General features: G+C 40.2%; 2 protein-coding genes across 4 annotated transcripts; both read right to left on the bottom strand.

Annotated features, from left to right (window-relative positions):
- Position 1: 1 nt before the first annotated feature.
- LOC125966734 (synaptosomal-associated protein 25-A) lies at positions 2–14339 on the bottom strand. 2 transcript variants are annotated; one of them, XM_049717159.1, is made up of 8 exons: positions 14205–14339; positions 8978–9085; positions 8409–8450; positions 6468–6516; positions 4117–4234; positions 1211–1330; positions 850–994; positions 2–765 (listed from the first exon to the last, which is right to left on the bottom strand). In XM_049717159.1, the coding sequence occupies exons 2-8, from the start codon at positions 9047–9049 to the stop codon at positions 697–699; spliced, it is 615 nt and encodes a 204-aa protein (XP_049573116.1). In that variant the 5' UTR covers positions 9050–9085; positions 14205–14339; the 3' UTR covers positions 2–696. The 2 variants fall into 2 exon arrangements, with proteins under 2 accessions (XP_049573116.1, XP_049573115.1); XM_049717158.1 differs by lacking the exon at positions 4117–4234 and adding an exon at positions 3782–3899.
- Positions 14340–15211: 872 nt separating this feature from the next.
- Positions 15212–21346, bottom strand: lrrc28 (leucine rich repeat containing 28). 2 transcript variants are annotated; one of them, XM_049717136.2, is made up of 10 exons: positions 18494–21346; positions 17790–18026; positions 17671–17711; positions 17552–17589; positions 17303–17440; positions 16785–16991; positions 16619–16721; positions 16233–16405; positions 16006–16165; positions 15212–15912 (listed from the first exon to the last, which is right to left on the bottom strand). In XM_049717136.2, exons 2-10 carry the CDS (start codon positions 17955–17957, stop codon positions 15843–15845), a joined length of 1098 nt encoding a protein of 365 aa, XP_049573093.1. In that variant the 5' UTR covers positions 17958–18026; positions 18494–21346; the 3' UTR covers positions 15212–15842. The 2 variants fall into 2 exon arrangements, with proteins under 2 accessions (XP_049573093.1, XP_049573094.1); XM_049717137.2 differs by having other exon boundaries at positions 16242–16405.
- Between the last annotated feature and the right edge of the window lie 85 nt (positions 21347–21431).

The raw sequence follows: 21431 nt of genomic DNA, 5'->3' as shown, positions 1-21431 counted from the left end.
ATTTATCGTTCTGAAGGTTTTATTGGCTTTGTTTTCCCAGTGTACAACTCTTATGCAGTGATTTCTCACAGTCTGGAAAGGATGAAACAGACAGACAAGAGAGTGGCACAATGTAGCAGACAGGGCCGAGGGAACTGTTATAGATATGGGCCCCTCCTCTGTACATATACAGCACGTTAGGATATTTTTGTGCCGGCGAATTAATATTTAATGGTCGAGCAGAGGAGGAGCTGAATGTGCTTAGAGCGAAATGGCGAAGAAAAAAAAAAAAAATCCCAACCCACAGCTCTTTATAATCGATAAGAACACCAGATTGCACGTTTGGAACTTGGTCTGATTTAGCTCCCTGAGGACAAAAGCGTGTATATACAATCTCTAGCATCAGATTTGAAGTGACTGGAATTAATATTTCATCATATACAGTTTATACCTACGCAGTCACTAAATTCCGATAACAGTCAAGATGAGTGTTTTTTGAATTTTACATAAATAAAAACAGGCAGAATGAGGGGTTGGGGAACCAATACAGAACAATAAAAGGAAGTGCTGATATGTGCAAACGTCTACATGTGTCACGATAGAAGCAATGTTTTGCAGAGGCAATACAGGGATGGGAATTATGTGTGTTTCTGTATTTGTGTGTGCGAACGTGCATGTGTGTGTGTGTGTTTTAAATATTGTACAAGGTGTTGAAGTTCAGCCACTGCCCAACATCTTTGTTGCACGCTGGTTGGCCTCATCGATTCGGGTCTTGTTGGAGTCAGCCTGCAAAGGGAAAAAGCAACATTCATCAAAATGAGAGAGAGAGAGAGAGAGAGAGAGAGAGAGAGAGAGAGAGAGAGAGATTGCCTTGTCCATGATGCGGTCAATCTGGCGATTCTGGGTGTCGATCTCCTGGCCCATGTCCAGAGCCATGTGACGCAGATTGCCGATGATGCCGCCCACCTGCTCCAGGTTCTCGTCCATCTCGTTCTCGCGGGCGTCATCTGTTACCCTGAGACACACAAACACACGCGTGAACACAGTTCTAAAAATATGGAATGCAAAACTACGAAAAAATGTTCTTTGGGTCGGGCTGCAGTTGTTGTTAATTGTTTGCCTGGGTAAATAAAGGTTAAATAATAAAAAAAAAGATTTATCAAAGCCTACACTTACTATTACCAGCTTTTAAATAGCTCAAAAGTAAATTAGGAACAACACACACACTTACCTGCGAATGAAGCCCCCGCTGATGGCCATCTGCTCGCGCTCGTCCACCACCCGAGCGCCAGGCTGGCTGTTGACCACACCGTCCTGATTGGCTCCCCAGGCCTGGCCCCCACCCTTAATCCTACACCGCACACACATGCCCATGTCACTTATTGTACCAACCATATGCATGTATGAGGATTTAAACATGCATGTTGAACTGTACAACATGCATCAAAACAACTTGCTAGGAGCAATGCACATGCATTTACAGTAGAATCTGTGCAATAATTGATCCAGGATCAATTGACATCTGGGCCACACACACACACGCATAAATAATAATAGCAATAATAAAGCACATAGAAGAGGACAAACACATTTGGACGCACAAATGATGCACACAAAGAAGGAGGGGAAAAGGAAAACAAGGATGGCTGTGTCTATAAAAAGAAAGCCACATGGTTAGATTCAGTGCGGGAAATAATCATAATAAAAACAGTGTGGGTGATGATTGACAGCAGGCCCTTCATTTCATCTGGATGCACACACACACACACACACACACACACGTCTTTACATTGGAATAGTGTGGAGCACCTGCTGAGGCCATTGCAACATGTAAGATATCCATTTTGTGCTGACGGAAAACTTTGGAGAATGTTATTTTCAAGTCACATTGACACAAATGCAATGTTTTTGGTTAACGTTTCAATTCGGACAACTTGGTGTTTTTATTTGGCCACCAGATGGCGCTTCTTTGCCCCATTCAAAGCATGCAGCTTCGTACAAAATTTTTGCAAAACTGTAATACGATTCTTTAAATTCTTAATTATTTTCTAATTCTTTTATGCCTATTTTACTGTATGTCCCTTAACTTTAGGGATTAATTAGGTCATAAACAATACTAAGAATAAATGAATTAAAAAAAAAACATACCCTGCTAAACACAAATACACGTATATATATACATTTTCTTCTTCAATTTATTTCAATATTCTATAGAAATGATTTCCCCCTTTAATTTTTTCAATAAGAAAAATAAAGAACTCCTCTGAAATAGGTTAGAAGCGCGGGATGCTCCTCACAAAATATTGTTGTGATGCTAGCGTTTGACCCGAGGCTGCTGCAAAGCGGCACATGACGTAACTGCCGCGTTACATAACAGACCACGTGTGTTTCGCTACAGCGCTACTGTAACGACACAGAGCTCCCTGTTGTCAATCCAATTACATTATTTTGGAAAAATGATTAAAAAAATGTAGTAATAAATAGATATTTTTTTAAATTTGAGTATATGTACATATAAAAAATGTTCAATGAGCACTGCTAGTATGGCTACATTTAAAAAAAAATGCAGTTTTCGTCGATATACGCTCTTCATTACGTAATATTAAATTATATATTTCATATGGAAAAGAGCGCGTCGCTGCTGTCCAATAAAAACTTTGACTAATTTATGTTTAATGCAGTTTACGATGGGCAATTATTCGTCTCCCTCGTGTATAGCGTTTGATGGTCGCTCACGGTCGACGTCACTGCTCAGACATGGCGCCGCGCGGGCCATAGTTTGGCTGCTAGGAGGGGCTTAGCGGACCGAAAGAGATCATGCGAGTGTTTGGCCACGTTGACATTTCTTTGGCCAAGCTCTCACATGATGAAATCGTGATATGTGGGGGGTTAGGGTGACGCAATCGGGTTATAAGGAGAGTGTGGTGTGGGGGCAGGGGCGGGGCTAGGAAGAGGGGGGCAGGGGGGCAGGGGTGGTCCGCGGACCCCGCTGACGCTGCTGCTACCTGCAGGAAAAGAACCTCTCATCCAATGAGCAATGAAGGGCATGTGTAAGGGAAAGCAGCCGTCAAAGGCTGGAGAGAAAAATTAAATTAAAGAAAAAAATATCAAACCCGTTGTGGCGTTTTGTGTTATTTATGCATGCACGCAAGCTTTCACATGAAGTTAGTGTAAAGGAGCATTTCACCATGTTTTCAGCCTGACCTCCGTTCCACCATGTTTTAGGCTCGTTAATATTTAACGGGAGCGAGGCTTTTTTGTATTTGGAATTGAGCAAGAGTGCAACAATAAATTCACAAAATGGATTTTGGAGCCTTAAGACCCCAGAGGTGCGCCCCACCCATCCTAGCATAGTCGGAAAAAAAATGAAGCATTTTGAAGAGAATATTATTTAATAAATAAAAATAATTTCTTAATTTTTTTTAAAAAAATGTGTCACAAGTTGACAAATTATTTCTATTTCGTATTTAATAAATAATTAAATATATTTAAAACAAATCTTGTTTATTCAAATGGCCAAAATTGTGATTTTTTTTTTTTTTTAACTGTACACTATATGTAACTAACCGTATTGACCATGTGAGTCAAGACTGCACTCCTCCAAGTGTTTTATTCCATCCTGTTAACTTTGCAGTTGCAACTTCTCGCTCCATGTGTTTGGAATTGACTTATGAGTTAGGGGTGCAAGTTGAAAAGTGGCAAAATCTCCCCGAGTACAAGCGACACATCCATGCATGCGTTGCATCATCATAATCATCATGCTCTACAGAGCCCAAAGAGGCCGCAGAAGCACACCACCTACTTGTTACACGGACATGAACAAAGACCACAGAACTGTCCTAGATTGTTCAAATTCTTTTCTGCATCCTTCATGTCCTTATTGATCTGGTCCATCCCCTCCTCGATGCGCTCCAGTTGCTCTGATTACCAACACATTGACATTTTCCCAGCAAAAGAGAAGAAGAAGAAAGGAGGAGGAGGAAGATCGGAGGTTGGGAGGGGGATGACAAAGGAGAAGAGACAAAAAAAAAGAAGACTGTGACAAGAGAGACATCGGACATCACTATCACGAGCATCACTAGCGACATCACCAGCACTGGACAGGGCGGGAGCACACGGCTCCGAGCCGGTACCTACTTTTTAATACACGGGCATATCAGCCCACAGCACTGGCCTATATCTTTTAAATCTTTCTCGGCTTCCTTCAGGTCTGCGTTGACCTTGTTCATGCCCTCCTCCACGCGATCGAGTTGCTCTGGTGAGGACAAAGGTATGAGAGGCATCGTCATTCACGCGGTTCCCCGGCTGACGCGGGAAGGCCAAGCGGGAGGCGAGCCTAACGCCCGCTCGTGCGCCTGCTGCGTTCTACTTTTATTAGGGGAGGGCTGCCAAACCTTAGTGGTCCATCTCTGCTCGATTTGACGAAAAATAAAAAATACTAAAATAATTTATCTGGAAGAAAATCTCGGGTTGAATTTTTTTTTCTAAATTCGAGATTTTTGGTAGTATTTTTTTCAAATAAATAAAATGAAGAAATATTTGTGGATTTTTTTTCAAAACACAAGAATATCTTTTTCCAAATTCAAGATTTTCTGTAGTATTTTTTTAAATAAATAAAATTGAAAATTATATTTCAAAAATCTTCCCATTCTACTTCTTCACGGACAAGAAGCAAAAGGAGATCAGACGTTGCTTCAAATAATAACCGTCTCCATATCGCTAGCATCACAATTCGAGCCGGCTGCCACTCAAACGGTCGATAGGGCGCCGAGCTATTAAAACTATTTCAAGGTCAGATCGTCATGCCGGTTCTTTAATGGCCGTAGCTGTAATGTCCATTAGTAGAAAGTGACACTTTGTCCTCGAGGAGAAGAAACTCTTAAGGAGACAGGGACGTTTTATATTAACAGCTTGTTCACACTGTAGTCAAGAACCCAGCAAGGGTCACAAATGGTACCTCATTCTTTATTTAGGTGTTATGAATTTTTTGTGGGGAGCTTTTTCATTTTCAAACTTATTTTTAAGATGATCAAAACGTTACAATGAAGAGGATAAGATTGGAAATATTCCCCTTAAAGGATTTGCAATTTCCTATGGATGCTATAAGGAGGCGAAACACAAATTTTGTCTAAATAAATCTCCTAAACTCATTTCAGCGTAATTCATCTGCACCAAGATGGCGCCGAAGCGTTCTTTTTTTTCCCCAGCAAATAACAGACGATAGATTAAAAAATTCACAAACTCTGACCGGAGTTTGAGAATTTAAATTATTTCTATTTCCATGACATCCTATGAGAAACAAAATGTCCTTCATTCCACAAGCGCCATGATACCTTCAGGAAACCCGTGTGTGTGTGTGCGTGTGTGTGTGTGTGTGTGTGTGTGTGTGTGTGTGTCAGAGATGATGTCAGAGTCAAGTGCAGGAGGCCAGGGTCCATCAGCCCTTCTCATAACGCTAAAATGGAGGAAGCCATTAGCGTCTCCTCTACCTCCACTGCAGTCAATGACTTATGTAAGTTTACAGTTCTTTGCAAAGGAGGAGGTTCTTTTCAGAGAACCCATCATTAGCACAGGAGATATGTTCTAGAACACATACTGTTTATATATGTACATAAAATAAAATATGATTGATACATATCTTGATATATTTAAAAGTGGAGAGATTCCATTTGGTTCGATTCGACACGCTCACTTCTTTTACAGCAAAACATATTTTCCGATTCAAATCTATTTTTGTTGCACCAATACTAAGTTTAAAAATTCTTTTTTTTTTTTAGCTTGAAATGAAAGAAAAAATGAAGCAAAGGTTACATTAACATTAAGAAATACCTATGAAAAATATACAGTTTTATTTAATCCAACTTTTGTTCTTAAATGTATTCTTGGACATTATTATAAAGGATCTATTTTTTTAACACAACCTAGAAAACACGTCTTCTAGGAATAATACAAACACGATAAAATATTATCGTAATCAAACTATCATCATATTGATTAATGTGATTGATGCTCAATACACGCCAAGCAAAGCAAGAGTTAGCTTATTTTAGCATAGCTTAGCTTAGCAACATGTTCTCAGCAGCATTTAGTAGGAAATATCCATCCATCCATTTTCTGAACCGCTTAGTCCCCACGGGGGTCGCGGGCGTGCTGGAGCCTATATTATATAATAAAAACATTATGAACTGATTACTCCTGGGAAAATTTGTAAAATTAAACATTTGTTGGGAATGTTGACCAAAAGAGTAACACAAAAATAAAAATTAGTCAAGTATAAAATCCTACTAAATTTTTTATGAGAACAGACTGCTCATAAAAGAAGCTGCAAAAGTTGCTTTATACTGCGTAGACGCTAAGGCTCTCATTCTGGATTAATTATAAAAGCAGAGAGCAGTTCCAATTTTTCGACAGGAACAGGAAAAAGGCAGAGCAGACGTGAATAAAAAAAAAATAATGGAACCTTGGGGACGTTTCCATTGGTAACTCACCTCCCTGCTCGTCCAACATGACAAGAGTCCTGATGCCAGCATCTTTACTCTATCACGGAAGAAGAACAAGGATTATAATCAGAAAAATTGAAATTAGTAAACAGGTTTAGGTAACAGGTTTCAACATCATGTTGAATCGACTCAAGATTCAACATGATGGAGTGATTCATTTCCATCCCAACCTCTGGACCAAACCCTCAAAAAATGACTGAACAGACTGAATCTCAATATTTGAACGCGATACTCAAATATTAATTTTCTGGACTAAACTTTCTGGAATTTATTATCTGGACCAAACTTTCAGGATTAAAAATCTTCTTCTTTTGGAATCAGGTTCTCAAACTAGATGTGAGCAGATAAACCAGTTGGGCGAAATCTTCCAAAATGATTCTGGACTAAATCTTCACAGACTGAACAGTCTGGAGTGGATTCTAGAATAAACTAATAATGAATGTTCTGGAATAAATCTGGAATAAGTACGAACAAGGTGACATGCCTAGACTGAATCAAAACTTTCGGGACTCAAAACTTTTCCAAAGAACTATTTTGTTTTCGTGTTTGTGTTGTGTTCACTGAACCTAAACCAGAGCTTTGTTGACAAAGCAGCAGTCAAGTCTGATTTGCGTCGTTCCTCACACACACACGCACACACACACACACACACACACACACACACACACACACACACACACACACACACACACACACACACACACACACACACACACACACACACACACACACACACACACACACACACACACACAAGGACATACTTAATTAAACACACACTAAGCTCAACGAAACAACAGCTTCCCACTCCCCGTGAGCTCCTCCCACAGATATTCCGAATTCCGGCTTCACGCATCAACTCTCCTCCAACCGGGCGTCATGTGACCTTCTCGGCGAGACCGCAAGGCACACACACGTCCGCTCGTTGGTGTCACCGATACTCGGATCAAATATTTCTTGATGATTATGAAGAATCAGCGTTTTTTTTGTTTGGCCGCTTGGAAGTGTGCAAGTGTCGTGTAATGACATCATTTGGATATATTTTTTTATATTGAAGCAAATATTTTTTTTCACATAGATAATTAATTCACAGTAATTTGAGTTAATTTTTACTGACACTTTGCTTAAGGTGTTATTAAGGCACAGCAGTTGCCCTTGTTCATCTGCATTTCGTAACCCAGCAGGACTTGATGAGGTCACGCTGCAGGAGAGGGAGTTGAGGCTCCGCCATCTTGTCCATTAAAGGTCATGAGCTGGGAGAATTAAAGGGGGGGTCACATTCGTACGAGACAAGGACGCCGACCTCGCAGTGGTATGAGCAGCGCCGACAATTAATGTCCCTGCCTATTAAATCACAAATTGGATCTCCTCAATGACTTTGGAAGAGATGATCTTCATGTTAAGTGCTGCTGTTTATCATGGAGTGTGCTTCCTGCTGGGATTGCCTGTCGCGTGCTTATTCAATTAGCCTAATCTTCACCCTTGGCCAAAGGCCACGTGGGGTGCCTGGGCACGTGTGACCGCACGACCGAGAACGAGAACAGGAACAGGAACAGGAACGCACTCTTTGTCTCCATCAAAGCATATTGTGAAGGGAATACGAAGAAATCGCATGCTCGTTTGTGTTTAACGGGTCTCGAACACTCTTCGGCCCTCGAGCCGATTTCCCCCCGCGGTCGTCGAGCTGCTGCCAGCCCAACTTATGCAAATGTGGCGGGATGAGCTTGCGTAAGGACAGCTGCTGTTGTCTTATTAAATGAGGACATTATGCACGGCGAGCTATTTTTAAACATCTCACAAAAGGCGACAGAAACAAAAGAAAGAGACGGCGAGTTTGGGCTAAAAGTGGAAGCTCATCAGGGTGCGTTTGATTTGTGATTTCTTCTTGAGGTGGGAAATGATAGGATGTACGAGGGTCAGTGAACTCACCTCCTCCACCAGAGCCAGCATGCGGCGAGTGCTCTCCAGAGACTGCAACACAACAAGACAATATTAGCATCGTCAACACACTTCTCACGGCATCATTATTATTTAGCCTGTCACATCTTCTCCTTTAATTCACCAAAGATTCTTTTTCACCGTTTCAAGTGACTTTTGTCTCCTCGCATTTGTTCACTATTCAACACTCTTTCCTCCATACATCAAGTCGGCTTTCCGTCCATCCATCCATCCATCCATCCATCCATCCATCCATCCATCCATCCATCCATCCATCCATCCATCCATCCATCCATCCATCCATCCATCCATCCATCCATCCATCCATCCATCCATCCATCCATCCATCCATCCACAAATCAAGGCATCAGTCCTCTCCTCCTTCCATCTACTCATTCTTGCACCTTTTTATCACTCTATCACTCTATCTGTCTATCCAATAAGCCTCTCTAAGTCTCTCCGGTTCGCTATGATGCGCTGATGAATATTTAACGAGCTCATCGGAGCCGCTCTATTATTCCGAGCTCCTCTCGGCTCGCCAAGTCATCTCAGCATTTTACCTCGTCGGCTATCTGGTCGGCGCGAGTCTGCAGGTCGGCCAGCTCGTTGCGCATGTCTGCTTCGTCCGCCATGGTGGGTGTTGAACCTTGAACTCAACGACGACGTAACTGGAAGAAGAAAAAAAATCTAGATAAGTCTTCATAAATTGGATAGTAGACATGCAAAGCTGACAATGACATTTCAATAACAACCAAGATAAAAAATCAATGTTAGCCGCATTAAAAATTCTCTGTCGTTGAGGAATGAGAGTTTACTCAGTCCGTCCGACAATCCATCCATTCACAATCTCATTTGAAGACATGAACTTGTTTGTTTCCAGTGCACAGATTTGATTTTATAACTGCATTAACGCAGTTTGTGCTATGTGGAAATTTAATTTTCTGCGCCGGGATTGTACAGTAGGTTACAGTAACAAAAAGATGTCTAATTATGATTATCATTTGTTTTTGTGAACAATTTTGAAAAATAATCTCACTGCAACACCAGTATTAAAATTGTGATTTATTATGTGATTTTTTTTTAAATTTCTCTCCCCAAGCAAACCAACAAATACATTCATGTTTTACAATAAATATTATCGGATTTATGATAATTAAAAGTTTTGGTTTTCCAGGTTAGCCATCTTTAAAGGTGCTAACCTACCATTTTCCACTCATTTTTTTTTCCAGCCAGTGTTTAAGTATGAAGGAGGTCTGCTCTGTGATGATGTATCTCCACCCATCTCCACTTCCTTAATAATTCAACACCTGCTTTTTTGCACGCTAGAATATTGATGTCCATATTTTTCATTTCCAACATGGCAAGAGAAGCCAAATATAAACACATGGCTTGATCACCAATCGAGTGTCGTTTCAGTTCCTGGGCCGACATCCATCCGTCCGCCCGCTCACCAACTAATTATCGATCGTGTGATTATCTCGCTGCAGTGGGACGGCTTCCTAGCTGAGGTTTCTTCTTCCAATTTCCTCCGCTGTCGCCTCCTCGTCTCCTTCCGACATTTTAAAAATGGAAACCTGCCATGTCGCCTCTCAAAACTGAAGTGCAACTGATGAGGTCTTTCCATTTATAATTAATACAGAGCAGGACTACGTCTCTACTGTATGATGGCCTAGTTAGATGTACATAACTTTAATGGCAAAGGTCAGCCACCTGGTCTTCATCTTCACAGACATCAAGTCAAGGCCTTAAATGCCGCCGCCGCCCCCTTCCCGACGCCCAATCAGCCGCTTCGACGGACAGCGGCTGCCGGGCTCAGGAGGATTAAAGTCAGAGCGAGGAAAAGAGGATTTACTCTCACTCTACACTCTCTCTTCCAACGCCATTTCCTCCTTTTGTCTCGACGTAAGCATTCGGGTTTGAGCATGATCCCAACTTGACACCTAAATTCTCGTACGTCGGCGAACTCTATGATTGGCAAACTGATTGGTGCAAAACAATAATTAATGCTGCGGGAAATCTTGAGTGTGAAATAAGAAGGCATGTGAAAAAAAAAGTCGCTTGGGCCGAGATGATCCCGGGCAATAAATATCACATTTAATGCCGTAATAAACCTAAAACCTCTTTTATTATCTCAATAAAACATGTTTCGTCCAGTCATCCGTCGTTCTTGTGGACCTATTAAGAACGATGCTCTAGATTAGTGAAATTAATTAGTTTGAAGCAGCAGTCAGGCATGGAAAGCCGAAGCTTCGTGTTTTGGTTAATGTCGCAATAGTGCGGAAGATATAAAATAGAAAGAAATGTTAACGTGGCGGTTCAAACACGTGCGCGGCTTGGACATGATTGTCACAAATGAGTCATGATCGTGTGTGTGTGTGTGTTGCTACTCCATGCTGACCTATAAACAGGAAGCACATGCGTATGTCAGGATGTAAGCAGGCCAGAGAGCATCATAGTAGCCTGGAGCCAAAGGAGAAAAAAAAAAAAAAAATCCAAATGCTGACTCCTTCTACTTGACCACGTTACACACACACGCACACATCCAGATACACAAGGTTCAATCAAGGCTCGCTGATATGAAGAATTGATATCCTAAAAGCACGAGACCTCAGATCAGCGAGCATCAAAGAATCATCTCTCGTTCACTTCTATAGAATAAAATTAATTGGAGATGGAGAGACGGGCTCCACCTTGGACTAGTCGTCAACCAATTTACAGGCAATTTCAAGTCCTCAGTTGACCTAAGAGGTGTATTTTTAGAATAAGGCTGGAAAAAAAAAAAAAGCCGGGAATCAAATCCAGCTCGACAGGAACTGCGAGGGTGACGTGCTCCGGTCCTGAAATGGATGAAGTTTCAAGATGGCGGCAGCACATGCCTGTGGAGAGGCAAGAAGGAGTCGCCCACAGAGAGAAATGTGCTGGCACAGTGGCGTGTCTAAAAATTGGACTTTTGGGGCTATTTGTGCCAACGAACGTCATCGCGGCATATTTTGTCTTTTAATTACAGTTGAAGGAAAGATTGTGTTACTTCCTCTCTTATGTAACGACAACGGCGGGCCCGGAAGGATGCGTCTAGAGATAAGAGGGGGGGGGGAAGACAAAGTGCGACATTGGTACCATTTATACGAGGGATGGTTCATATTTTGAGCTCAAGGGGCCATCCATATCTGGGTTTTAACATCAAGAGGTGATTTTTTTTGTATTTTTAAATTTTAATTAAATTATTTTTAAATCGTGGTTACCAGGGCCTAGAGCTAGATAAGCCTAGGCTTCCTTCTACTCCCTTTTGAACAAATAAGATTTTTATGATAAAGCGAAAAAAAAATTTTCTTTTCTTTCTTCTCTATTGTACTATGGAGTTATTATTTTCAGTGTTTTTTTACTTTCTTTTCTTGTATTTCTTTAAATGTTCGAAATAAACAAACAAACCAAATGTAACTACAAAGTATGTATAAGCATTAATTTTGATTAAAAACTATTTCAATATTTAGTTTTTTTTATGTAACTGCAAACTATGTAAAAGCATTTATTTTGATTAAAAAACATGATTTCAATATTTATTTATTTATTTAAATTTGTGTATTTATCTAATAATTTATTTTAAATAAATAATATTTTTTATTTATTTACATCCACCCACGCCTTTATTTATTTTTTATTTTCAGTCATAATCAACCAATTATTTAATATAACAAGAGATTTGAAAGTATCTACAGTATGTTGTTATCTAATTTATTAAACCTATTAAATTAATTCCACAAGGAAAAACCAGCAACAGAAAAGACTCAACCCCCTCTGTGTTAGAATCTATTAAAACCTATTAGAAAAATTATTAGAAAAACTAATAACAGATCATTCCAAAGGGGGATGATATAAAAAAATGAAGTGGGCGTGGCTGATGTGGAGAAAAGAAGACATGAGATGGGAGAAGACAGTAGCTGACTCAAAGCAATCATCAGGGGGAGGCCTGCCTGACTGCCCGTGGGGGATAATCACTGCAAAGCCCCACTGTCCCATTCACTGAGGATAAAAAACCCACTGGATTAATATACGTGTCCGCACACGCACACTCACAGACCACTTTCTCTTCTTCTATACATGTGTTGCCTTTTTCTTTCACTTCCAGTCCTCCTCTATATAGGGCACTCACTTACGGACATACTTGGACACTTTTCAAAGCCTCAACGGCATTTATCTGGTGTGAATTTTTGGGGGACATTTTAGATTTCATTCTAACAATATATGATCTTGATATGAATATTTTTTAGGAATATAGGAATCTCAATGGCAAAATATTTGAAGGTGTAGGGTGCAATTTGTAATCCAAATTGGAACTGTCCGCTGTCCTGTCCAGATACTCACGTTGATCTGGTTAAGATGATGGCCCTCTGAGCGATTTGACTTCCTGACAGTATGGGAAGATGTACAAAAATGTCCATACTTCACGATGCAATGCAAATTTTTATCAATTAAAAAAAAAAAAAAAATAGGGACATGCTTCCAGTTCTAGCACAGGATCGTATCAAGCCGAGTTTTGTTTACATACACCACATGCTAGATGTTACCACAAATTCAGATCTAACTTATTACAATATTGGACTGTTACAAAATAAAACTTTTGCTCAAAAGATGCTCTTGGCTAACGGAATCAATTTTAATAGCACAGGCTGCCAGAGTGAGCTTGAATGTCAGCTTGAGTTGTTTACATGCTTCAAGCTAACGTTATCTAACCTTACCACAACACACAACCAAGCAAGTCCACAACAGTAACTTAATAAATGTTCTTTATATATAAAAATATATATATATATATATATATATATATATATATATATATATATATATATATATATATATATATATATATATATATGAAACATGAAATAACATTCAGCATCATAACCCTGTTCTTGTGCATGCCTGTACATTCTATCTATGGCTGACGCTCTGCGTGTCTCGGGATCTTCATTGTTTGTCTCATTGTTATTCATCTTCATGGTGCGGAAATAGCACTTAATGACTGTTTTTTCCCTCTTTGTTTTGAAAACTAGACAAGCTGACAGGCTAGCTTTGTAAGGCTTGCTTGGGTGGTTTTGTGTTAAGGTTATCCAATATTAGTACCAAATTATATGTGTTCTTCTAAAATTGCTCTAGAGCTTCCACGCTACTAGAAGAGCTGAGGTTTATTTTTGGGGTTAATAAGTGGCACTTTAAATGGTGGCAGGTATATGCTGATTCCCTTTTAACATACGTTTGAATGTGATTAACAAACTGTAAACAGTCTCGTTCGCAGCCGTTAGAGGGTGTGCACACTTGTGCAACCACATTAATTGCTGTTTTTCTTTCTTTGTTTTTTTTTTTACTTCACCTCTAGTAAAATAAATTTGTTAAATCTCATATTTTGTGGCATATTTGAGATTTGAACTGTTAAAGCAGTAAATTATAAACATTTGTAGGAGTGTTGGGTGTTTACTATTCCCAATATTTGGCCATTTGCGTTAGGTCCCTAATCCTCCCGAATAGGCTGTCACACTCGGAGCTGTCCTCGGTGCTGAAACACGGGCGCCACTACAACTCGGCAATAAACTCCAGGAAACACTAGCAATATTAAAATTATAATTAAATCCACGATAAGTCATTTGTGATAAGACACCATTCGTTCCGAAGAGCAAATCAAAGTTGCCCTCTTTCAAGCGTAGTGAATGAAAATGGCCAGGTAGGTGAAACACAGGAAATCGTAGAAAGAGAGAAGGTAAAAAAAAAATGAAAAGAAGAAGCAAGACCTACCTGAGCAGGTCTCCTCCACGCGTCTTTCCTTAACGTGCCGCGATACAGCTCACAGATGTCCGTGCGAGCGTAAGGAAGGGTACATGGACGCGCGCGCGCCGTCGTGTAGCGGAAGAACAATGCCGGTTAGGGGTTCTACAAAATAAGAGGGTGAGAGACAGTTACAATCTTTAATTGTCATTGTTGTCTCCTCCCATGTTGTGTTGGAAAACGTTCGCAATTTAATTCTGTTCAAGAGTTGTAATTGAGAATAAAAAAAAATAAATATGAAAAAAATCACTTTAGCAACATTTGGTGCCAATTCCTTCCGAAATGTGTTTGCTGTTTAACACAGTAGCAAGTTAGACATTATTACAAACCCACTTTGTGACACATTACATTTGGTTCAAGGAGCTGTGATTCCTTATTTTATTTTTTTAATTTAATTATGCTCTTATTTTGTACCCACCCAGCTTCCGGCCAGAGAACGCTAGCCTTGGTGACAAAATGGCCGCGCCCTCCGACGTCACAAATCATACCCGTATATTGTTTTTCCTAAGAATATTAATAATGACATTTTATTCATTTTAATGGCTGTAGTAACGATAGTTTGAAGCAATATTAGGAAAAATTCAAAATAACGCAGGTGTGAGGGAAGGTAAGGAGTACTAAGGAAGGATGTCAGAATGGAAGGAAGGAAGGAGTCAAGTGAGAGAAGAAAGGGAGTTAGGAAGGAAATTATGCCAGAAAAAAAATACTGTATGTAATATAAGTAAATTTTCTGCATGCATTGCGTCTTAGCATGCGCACCTGCACACAGAACGAAGTCACTTGGCTCACGGATGCCGTGTTGAGCGTGGGGGCGGGGGGGAGGAATGAGCTGTCAATTAAATTCCCACCGCCTGTCACTTTGCGGCCGTTTGTCACATCACTTCACACATCAGACTGCTCATCTCCTCCTCGTCATTGCCTGCTTCTTTTCGGGTACAAACAACACAATTTCTGCACAAAAAAAAAAAACCTGCATCCAAGAAATACCAACAGATTTTTTTTAATGCAACGAAAAGCTGACTTGTAAAACAGCAGACTCTCAAATGCTCACTTTTGTGTCATGACGTGACATTTCACAGCATGTTATCTCCACCAGGCTGAGCAGCATCGCCCCCGCCCAGCCAGCCAGCCAGCCAGCATGACCCACAGGCAGGAAATTACTTGGCCGTTGCATGCTGTATTAACACACACACGCGTGCACACATGCACGGACGAGCACAATTTCCCGTCATAGACATTGACTCACGCTTAAAAACCTTGAACCTCCTGGCAAATGTAATATAGACTGAACATCATTATATAATACATTGAAAATATTAAAGGGGGTATTGTTAATTCAGATTCAGTGTCATTGTACCACACGAAATGAACACCCATAAGACATGACCAACAGGGAGATCCAGAACGGGAGTCCGCCGGGTCGCCTTTACGGTAACTTGTTTTTGTAGATGAAAAGAAAAACATACGGGAAGCTAAAAAGATTTCAAAAAGATTTAAAGTGCTTGTTTACTTCATGTCTTATTCTGGACCAATGTGGCCCTGCATGTCCCTTGTTTGAGTTGAGTCACGCTGTCAACATGGCGGCTCCAGAGTGGGAGGCAAACCACTTCAGCTCTGGAGGTTAAACGTCCGAAGGCAGCGGCTGGAACAGCAGTAGGCCACAAAACTGACTGTGGTCCTGATGAGGTGGACACACACAGGTAAGGAAAATTTACGAGATATAGCAATGGATTTTTTTCCTTTCCAAAATGACAAAGTGGGTTTAACAAACCTGCGGTGCACCGCTGCCAGGGCGGTGTGTCGCAGCGGGAAGAGTTTGGGGTAGATGACTGTGAACATGGCTTGAGTGCAGCGGTGACAGTGACCCAGAGGGAACTGCAGTAGATCCAGGAGACTCTTTGGCAGTGGAATGGAAGGCGGGAAATTCACATCTGCAAATACACCGTTTCAATTATGATCCATCTCAATTTAAATTCAGCGTTCAATTCAAAACAGCACCTTCATCACCTGTGGCATGGTGGTAGAGTCGGTGAAGCGTTCTCATGGCCAGCTCCTCCAAGGGGACCACGTTGTCCGCCTCAGAGGCCACCGCTTTAACTTCGGCCGGCAGCCCCAACAGAGCCTCGCTCAGCGCCTCATCCTGGTCGTCGCCTGGTGGAGACACGCCGCAACTGCGCACGCAGAGAAATAGGCAACATGTCGGAAAAGTTCCAGGAGTTGCATCAGAAAATATTTCAAGTTTTCCCCTTATACTTTTCCAGTGAGCACGTTCCTGACTTCATTTACAAAGTCAACGCCCAACATATAAAAAATATAGCAGTCATCTTATCAAAACTTACCCCAACAATGAAAAACATTGCACGTGTAAATAAAGAAAATTTTACCCGCTGCATCCGATGACCTTGTTGTACAAGTACGACGGAAGGCCTTTCAGGTCCACGTTGTAGTCCACGAACACAAACTGCAGCTCGCGCGAGCCTCCCAGATCTAGAACACAACAAGGACGCGCTAGAGTAGACAAAGCAAAAAAAAAAACATGATGGCACCCACCGAGCGGGAGGAAGGTGAGGATGTTGGCGGCCATGGAGAGCTGGGTGAGGCGAGCCAGCCGGCAGAGGTGGCGCGGCACGTGGCTCAGCAGGTTGTGGTCGGCACTCAGGTGCTGCAGGGACGAGCAGCGGTGCAGACGGTCGGGGAGCGATGTCAGAAGGTTCATGGACACGTCCAGAGTCTCCAGGAACTGAAGGTCACCAATCTCTTGGGAGACAATGGACATTTTTCAAATGTTGCCCACCAAGGAGTCACATGATTGATATTTGTTACATTAATTTATTTCCCCTCGAATTGTCAAACTAAGATAATTTTTTTTAATTCAGTCTTGTCCAGAAGTAACACTCAGGTTGTAAAACGGAACACTGACTCCCTCTGGTGGCCTAATAGGGTAATGCAGCCAAAAAGTGATTCCAGCAAATACTAATTTTGCACAAGTTGCTACAGAAAAAACGTGCAAGAATGTGACAGCGACGTGCTCCAAAAAGATGCCTGAAACAAAAGGCACGGATTTTTACCTGGCGGCAGGCTTTTGAGCTGGTTGTTGGACAGTCGCAGGTGTCTCAAAGACCTCAGTCGTCCAATCTCCGGGCAGAGCAACTGTAAGGAGTTGCAGCTCAAGTCCAGTGACTGCAGCCGTGCCAAGTTTCCAATAGCTGGATGCAAAGCCGCAAATTAGCACCATTTTAGTTGACTCCGTATAAATGCGGAAGATAACTTCTATGACTAGCTTTTATTTGGGCACGTTTAACGCAAGGGGGAGTCACCTTCGGGAATGATCACGATGTTGTTGGAATGCAAATATCTAAAAGGAGAACAAGAAAGGGACACGTGAGAAAAGAATTTATTTATTTCTAGTATTGTGGATATTAATAAGAATACTCACAGCTCTATTAGATTCGGTAGCTTCTGTGCAAGATTGTCAGGCTAAAAGGAATTAAAAAATAAAATAAAAATAAGCATTATGGCATGAACATCACATTTTGAGTGACATCTAGTGCATACCAGCGTGGTGAGCAAGTTCCCCTTCATGTAGAGCCTCTCCAGGAATTGCAAGCCCTCGTCTTTGAGCAGCTCCATGGGGAAATGGTTGAGATTCCTGTAGTTGAGGAAGAGATTCTTGTGGCGCTCCTGCTTGGCCATGAAGATGGCTTCATGGAGCTCACTGGCCATCTTGGAAGAGGACTTTCCTCTTCTGCTGCGTATACTTCGTCCTTCCTATTCTACTCATCCATTGTCTTTCTGGAGTGAAACAAAATAGAGGAAAAGTGAGTTTTTCATGTGACCAGTGTGCCAGAAGTTGGATGTAACTGTAAAGGAATATTAATTTATGTAATGCACTTTGTTGCTGCCGTATAGGCGTATATATAATGTCATTTCATTTATATGCATGCACAGGTACAAAATCTTTGTTAATCTACAAATGGTTCTTCTTTGAGCCAAAGCTGCAGAGCCTTAATTTGAACCAGGAAAAAAAAAATTATAATTCACAAAATCATAACAAAAATCATCCTTTTTTTTAAAGGCACGGTGCTTTATGCAGCACGATACGTGTACATTTTGAACATTAAACGCACGATAATTCGCTATTTAAATAGCCTAAAGAGCTACTACTGACTTATTTAGTCAACGTAACGTTCAAGCTAAGCTAAATTAGCCTCTCTGTCACTAGCACGACGCGGAGGAAAACAACAAAATATAGAGCTTACCTGAATTGTAACGGGCGTAACATGGTTGTGATACGGATACCAAAGTCGTAGAAATACGCGAGGGGCGTGTGTCAAAGACTTAACTTAGCTTAACTTGACTTAAGCTAGGCTAAAGTAGTTCGCTCGACTGTGAAAAATAATGATGACGTCATTCCCAAGGGTTCCATTCAAATAACAGTTCTCAATTTTTTTTCCCTACATTGTTTACTTAAATGTTGGTGTTAGTTATAAGCAACGATAATAAAATAATGCTTACATTTTTATTATTATTTTACTCATGATGACGTCACGACCGTCGTCGAACGTTGCGGGCGGGTCACAATGACAGGCATACAATTTTGATTTGCATACATTTTTATTTATCTTAAATCTCTTGTAGAAAAAAAACAAAAACAAGTAGAGAAACATTCTCTTTTTTCCTTCAGTCAATCATCTTCCACCCTCCGGCATACATTTGCAAACATGTACAAAAGAAACCTCATTCTGACTTTTTGTGAGGAAGGCTGTTGGAAAAATGTACAAAATTAACTTGGCCATGGATGCAAAAAAAATGTTTTTTTTTTTTCATTTTGAGGCCATCCAGTGGAGAAATACCCCTCCCTGATCCCTTATCGCTGTCTGTACTGCATTTAAAACCAAAGAACGAGTCGTACTTGTCTGTCACCATGGCAACAAGTCCAAAAAAAGGCCAGAAAGCCAGTATTTTTTTTTCTGTTTTTCATATTTCTGTTTTTCATATTTCACATGACTGAACAAACATGTGGTCCACTCTGACACAATCCCCTCTGCTAATATTAATACCTTCCCGGATCAAATTAAATACCAAAAAGTCAAAAGTCTGGCTTCAAAAACTGTTCAGTCACGTATGAATGTGGCTCCACATACTCAGTGATGAAGATCGAGCTTTGTCGTGTTTGTTTTTACGACCAGCGACAGAAACATGGGCAGAAGAAAATAGATGTCCTGCATTATTTTAGGTTTTCACTAAAAATACAGTAGCAGCTTTCTTTCCGCCTTTTGCTGATATATTGTGATGTATATAAAGAGTATTTGGGCCACATCGAAAAGGGGGGGCATATAAACAAGAAAAAAATCATAATTTACACGAAAAGAAATCAATTGGATAACTCGTAATATTTTGAGAAAATGTCAGAATGTAACAATGTTACACAGGAACAAGTCGTAGGACAACAGCATTACGTGCAATATTCATGTTATGTGGCAAAGTCGTAAAGTGACAGTAAAATTAATCATACATTACAAGTCGGAAATGATAAAAGTCATCAATTGAGGAGAACAGTCATTTGTGATATTACAGGAAGAACAATTGGAAATTTAACATGGAAAAAAGTCAACAAAGTGACATTAAAGACAAAATATGATACAAAAATTTACCAGAACGATATCAGAAGTTGAACATTAGAAGTAAAATCCTGTTAGGAGGATCAAGAGGTCACCTTACAAGACGTCAATTTAACTTCTGTATTTCTTAAATTGTAATCCAAGTTGAAAAATGGTGAACAGTAATTTATAAATGTACACTCGTGACCTCCAAATTTAGTTTTTTCCTTTTTTTAAACCCATCTCTGACAATATTCCGACTACTTTTGCCATACGTCTTTTTCAGTAGTTTCGATTTTTTTTCTTCTGGTAACGCAATGACTTTCCCGTTTTATATTACAGCTTTGATATTTTCATTACATATTGACTATTCTCAAAACATTTAGACTTTTTATGGCAATTTGATCATTTTTTTTCGTGGAATGTTACAGCTGCATTAATATGCCAACTTTATTTTCTCAAATAACTTGTGGTCCTAATGCTCTCTTTATTGTATGGCACAAAAAATTATTTGAGTACATTGTCCAAGTCCAACAACATCTCTTACAGTTTAGAACCACAGTTACGCACCCTCGTTAAACTTGGTCGATCATCTATGTGGTCATATAACGTAAAAATAATTCCCATGTATCTGTGCTGTTTGGTTTGTGATTTGTAATTGTGAAGTTAAAGTAAAGCTCTGCCATATCATAATTTGAATTAAAAAAGACAACAGTGAGGTAGATGGATGGTTGAATGAAAAACAGAAAAACCTTCCCCCTTTCCCCAAAAGTATCAAAAAACCCTCCAAAATGTATCAAAACAAATAGAAAAAAGTCTCCAGCTATTTCTGTACAGTGATTTACACACACAAAAAAAACAACACAACTGGGCTGGCCAATATTTCTTCAATAAATCATACAAATAAATTAATTCAGCCTTTTACTTAGGGAGCAGAAGCATCTTTAGCGTTATTAGCCATCTGTATATTGCCGCCATTTTGTAGGGTGATTTAACGATATTTTATTGTAGTGCAAGACTTGATGTCTTCATTAGCATTAGCTAGCCAGCTAGGTCAGCTGTCACATTTTGGATGCTAGCTGAAGAATAATTTTTAAAAAAGTGTAGTGTTTAAAAATATATATTAATGTCCATTTTGTGACGATTACCTGTACAATACTGAAAAAAAAATAATTTTGGGAAGATTTGATTTTGTGTACCACACTCAAAATACCATTTTGTCTCAGTATATTTATGACAGCTAGTTTGAAGACTAGCTTCAGTAACTAGTTGAGCAGCTAGTTGAACGTAAGAGGCTAATACAGCCTATTAATGTAGTAACAGTTAGCAAGTGAGCTAGCACAGCGCCTATCTAAAATTAGAATTATTAAAATTTGGAAAGAGTCAGGAACTCAAGGAGCAGCCAGCTTAGCAGCTAGTGTTACGGTTACACCAAAACAATTTAATTTAACTGGTGGTTGTTGACAAACTATTCATTTTTTTGTTTTATAAAAATTGGAAATGAAGGGACCACGTGGCAGCGTGTGCGACAGCTAGCTTAAAACGAGAGAGTACTAACATCATAACTAACATCCATCCATTTGGTGGCGAAAATTGA

The sequence above is a fragment of the Syngnathus scovelli genome, chromosome 4, assembly GCF_024217435.2.
Source record: "Syngnathus scovelli strain Florida chromosome 4, RoL_Ssco_1.2, whole genome shotgun sequence".
Taxonomy (NCBI): Eukaryota; Metazoa; Chordata; class Actinopteri; order Syngnathiformes; family Syngnathidae; genus Syngnathus; species Syngnathus scovelli.
Note: the sequence above shows the minus strand (reverse complement) of the source record. Positions and strands in the feature narration are given on the sequence as shown.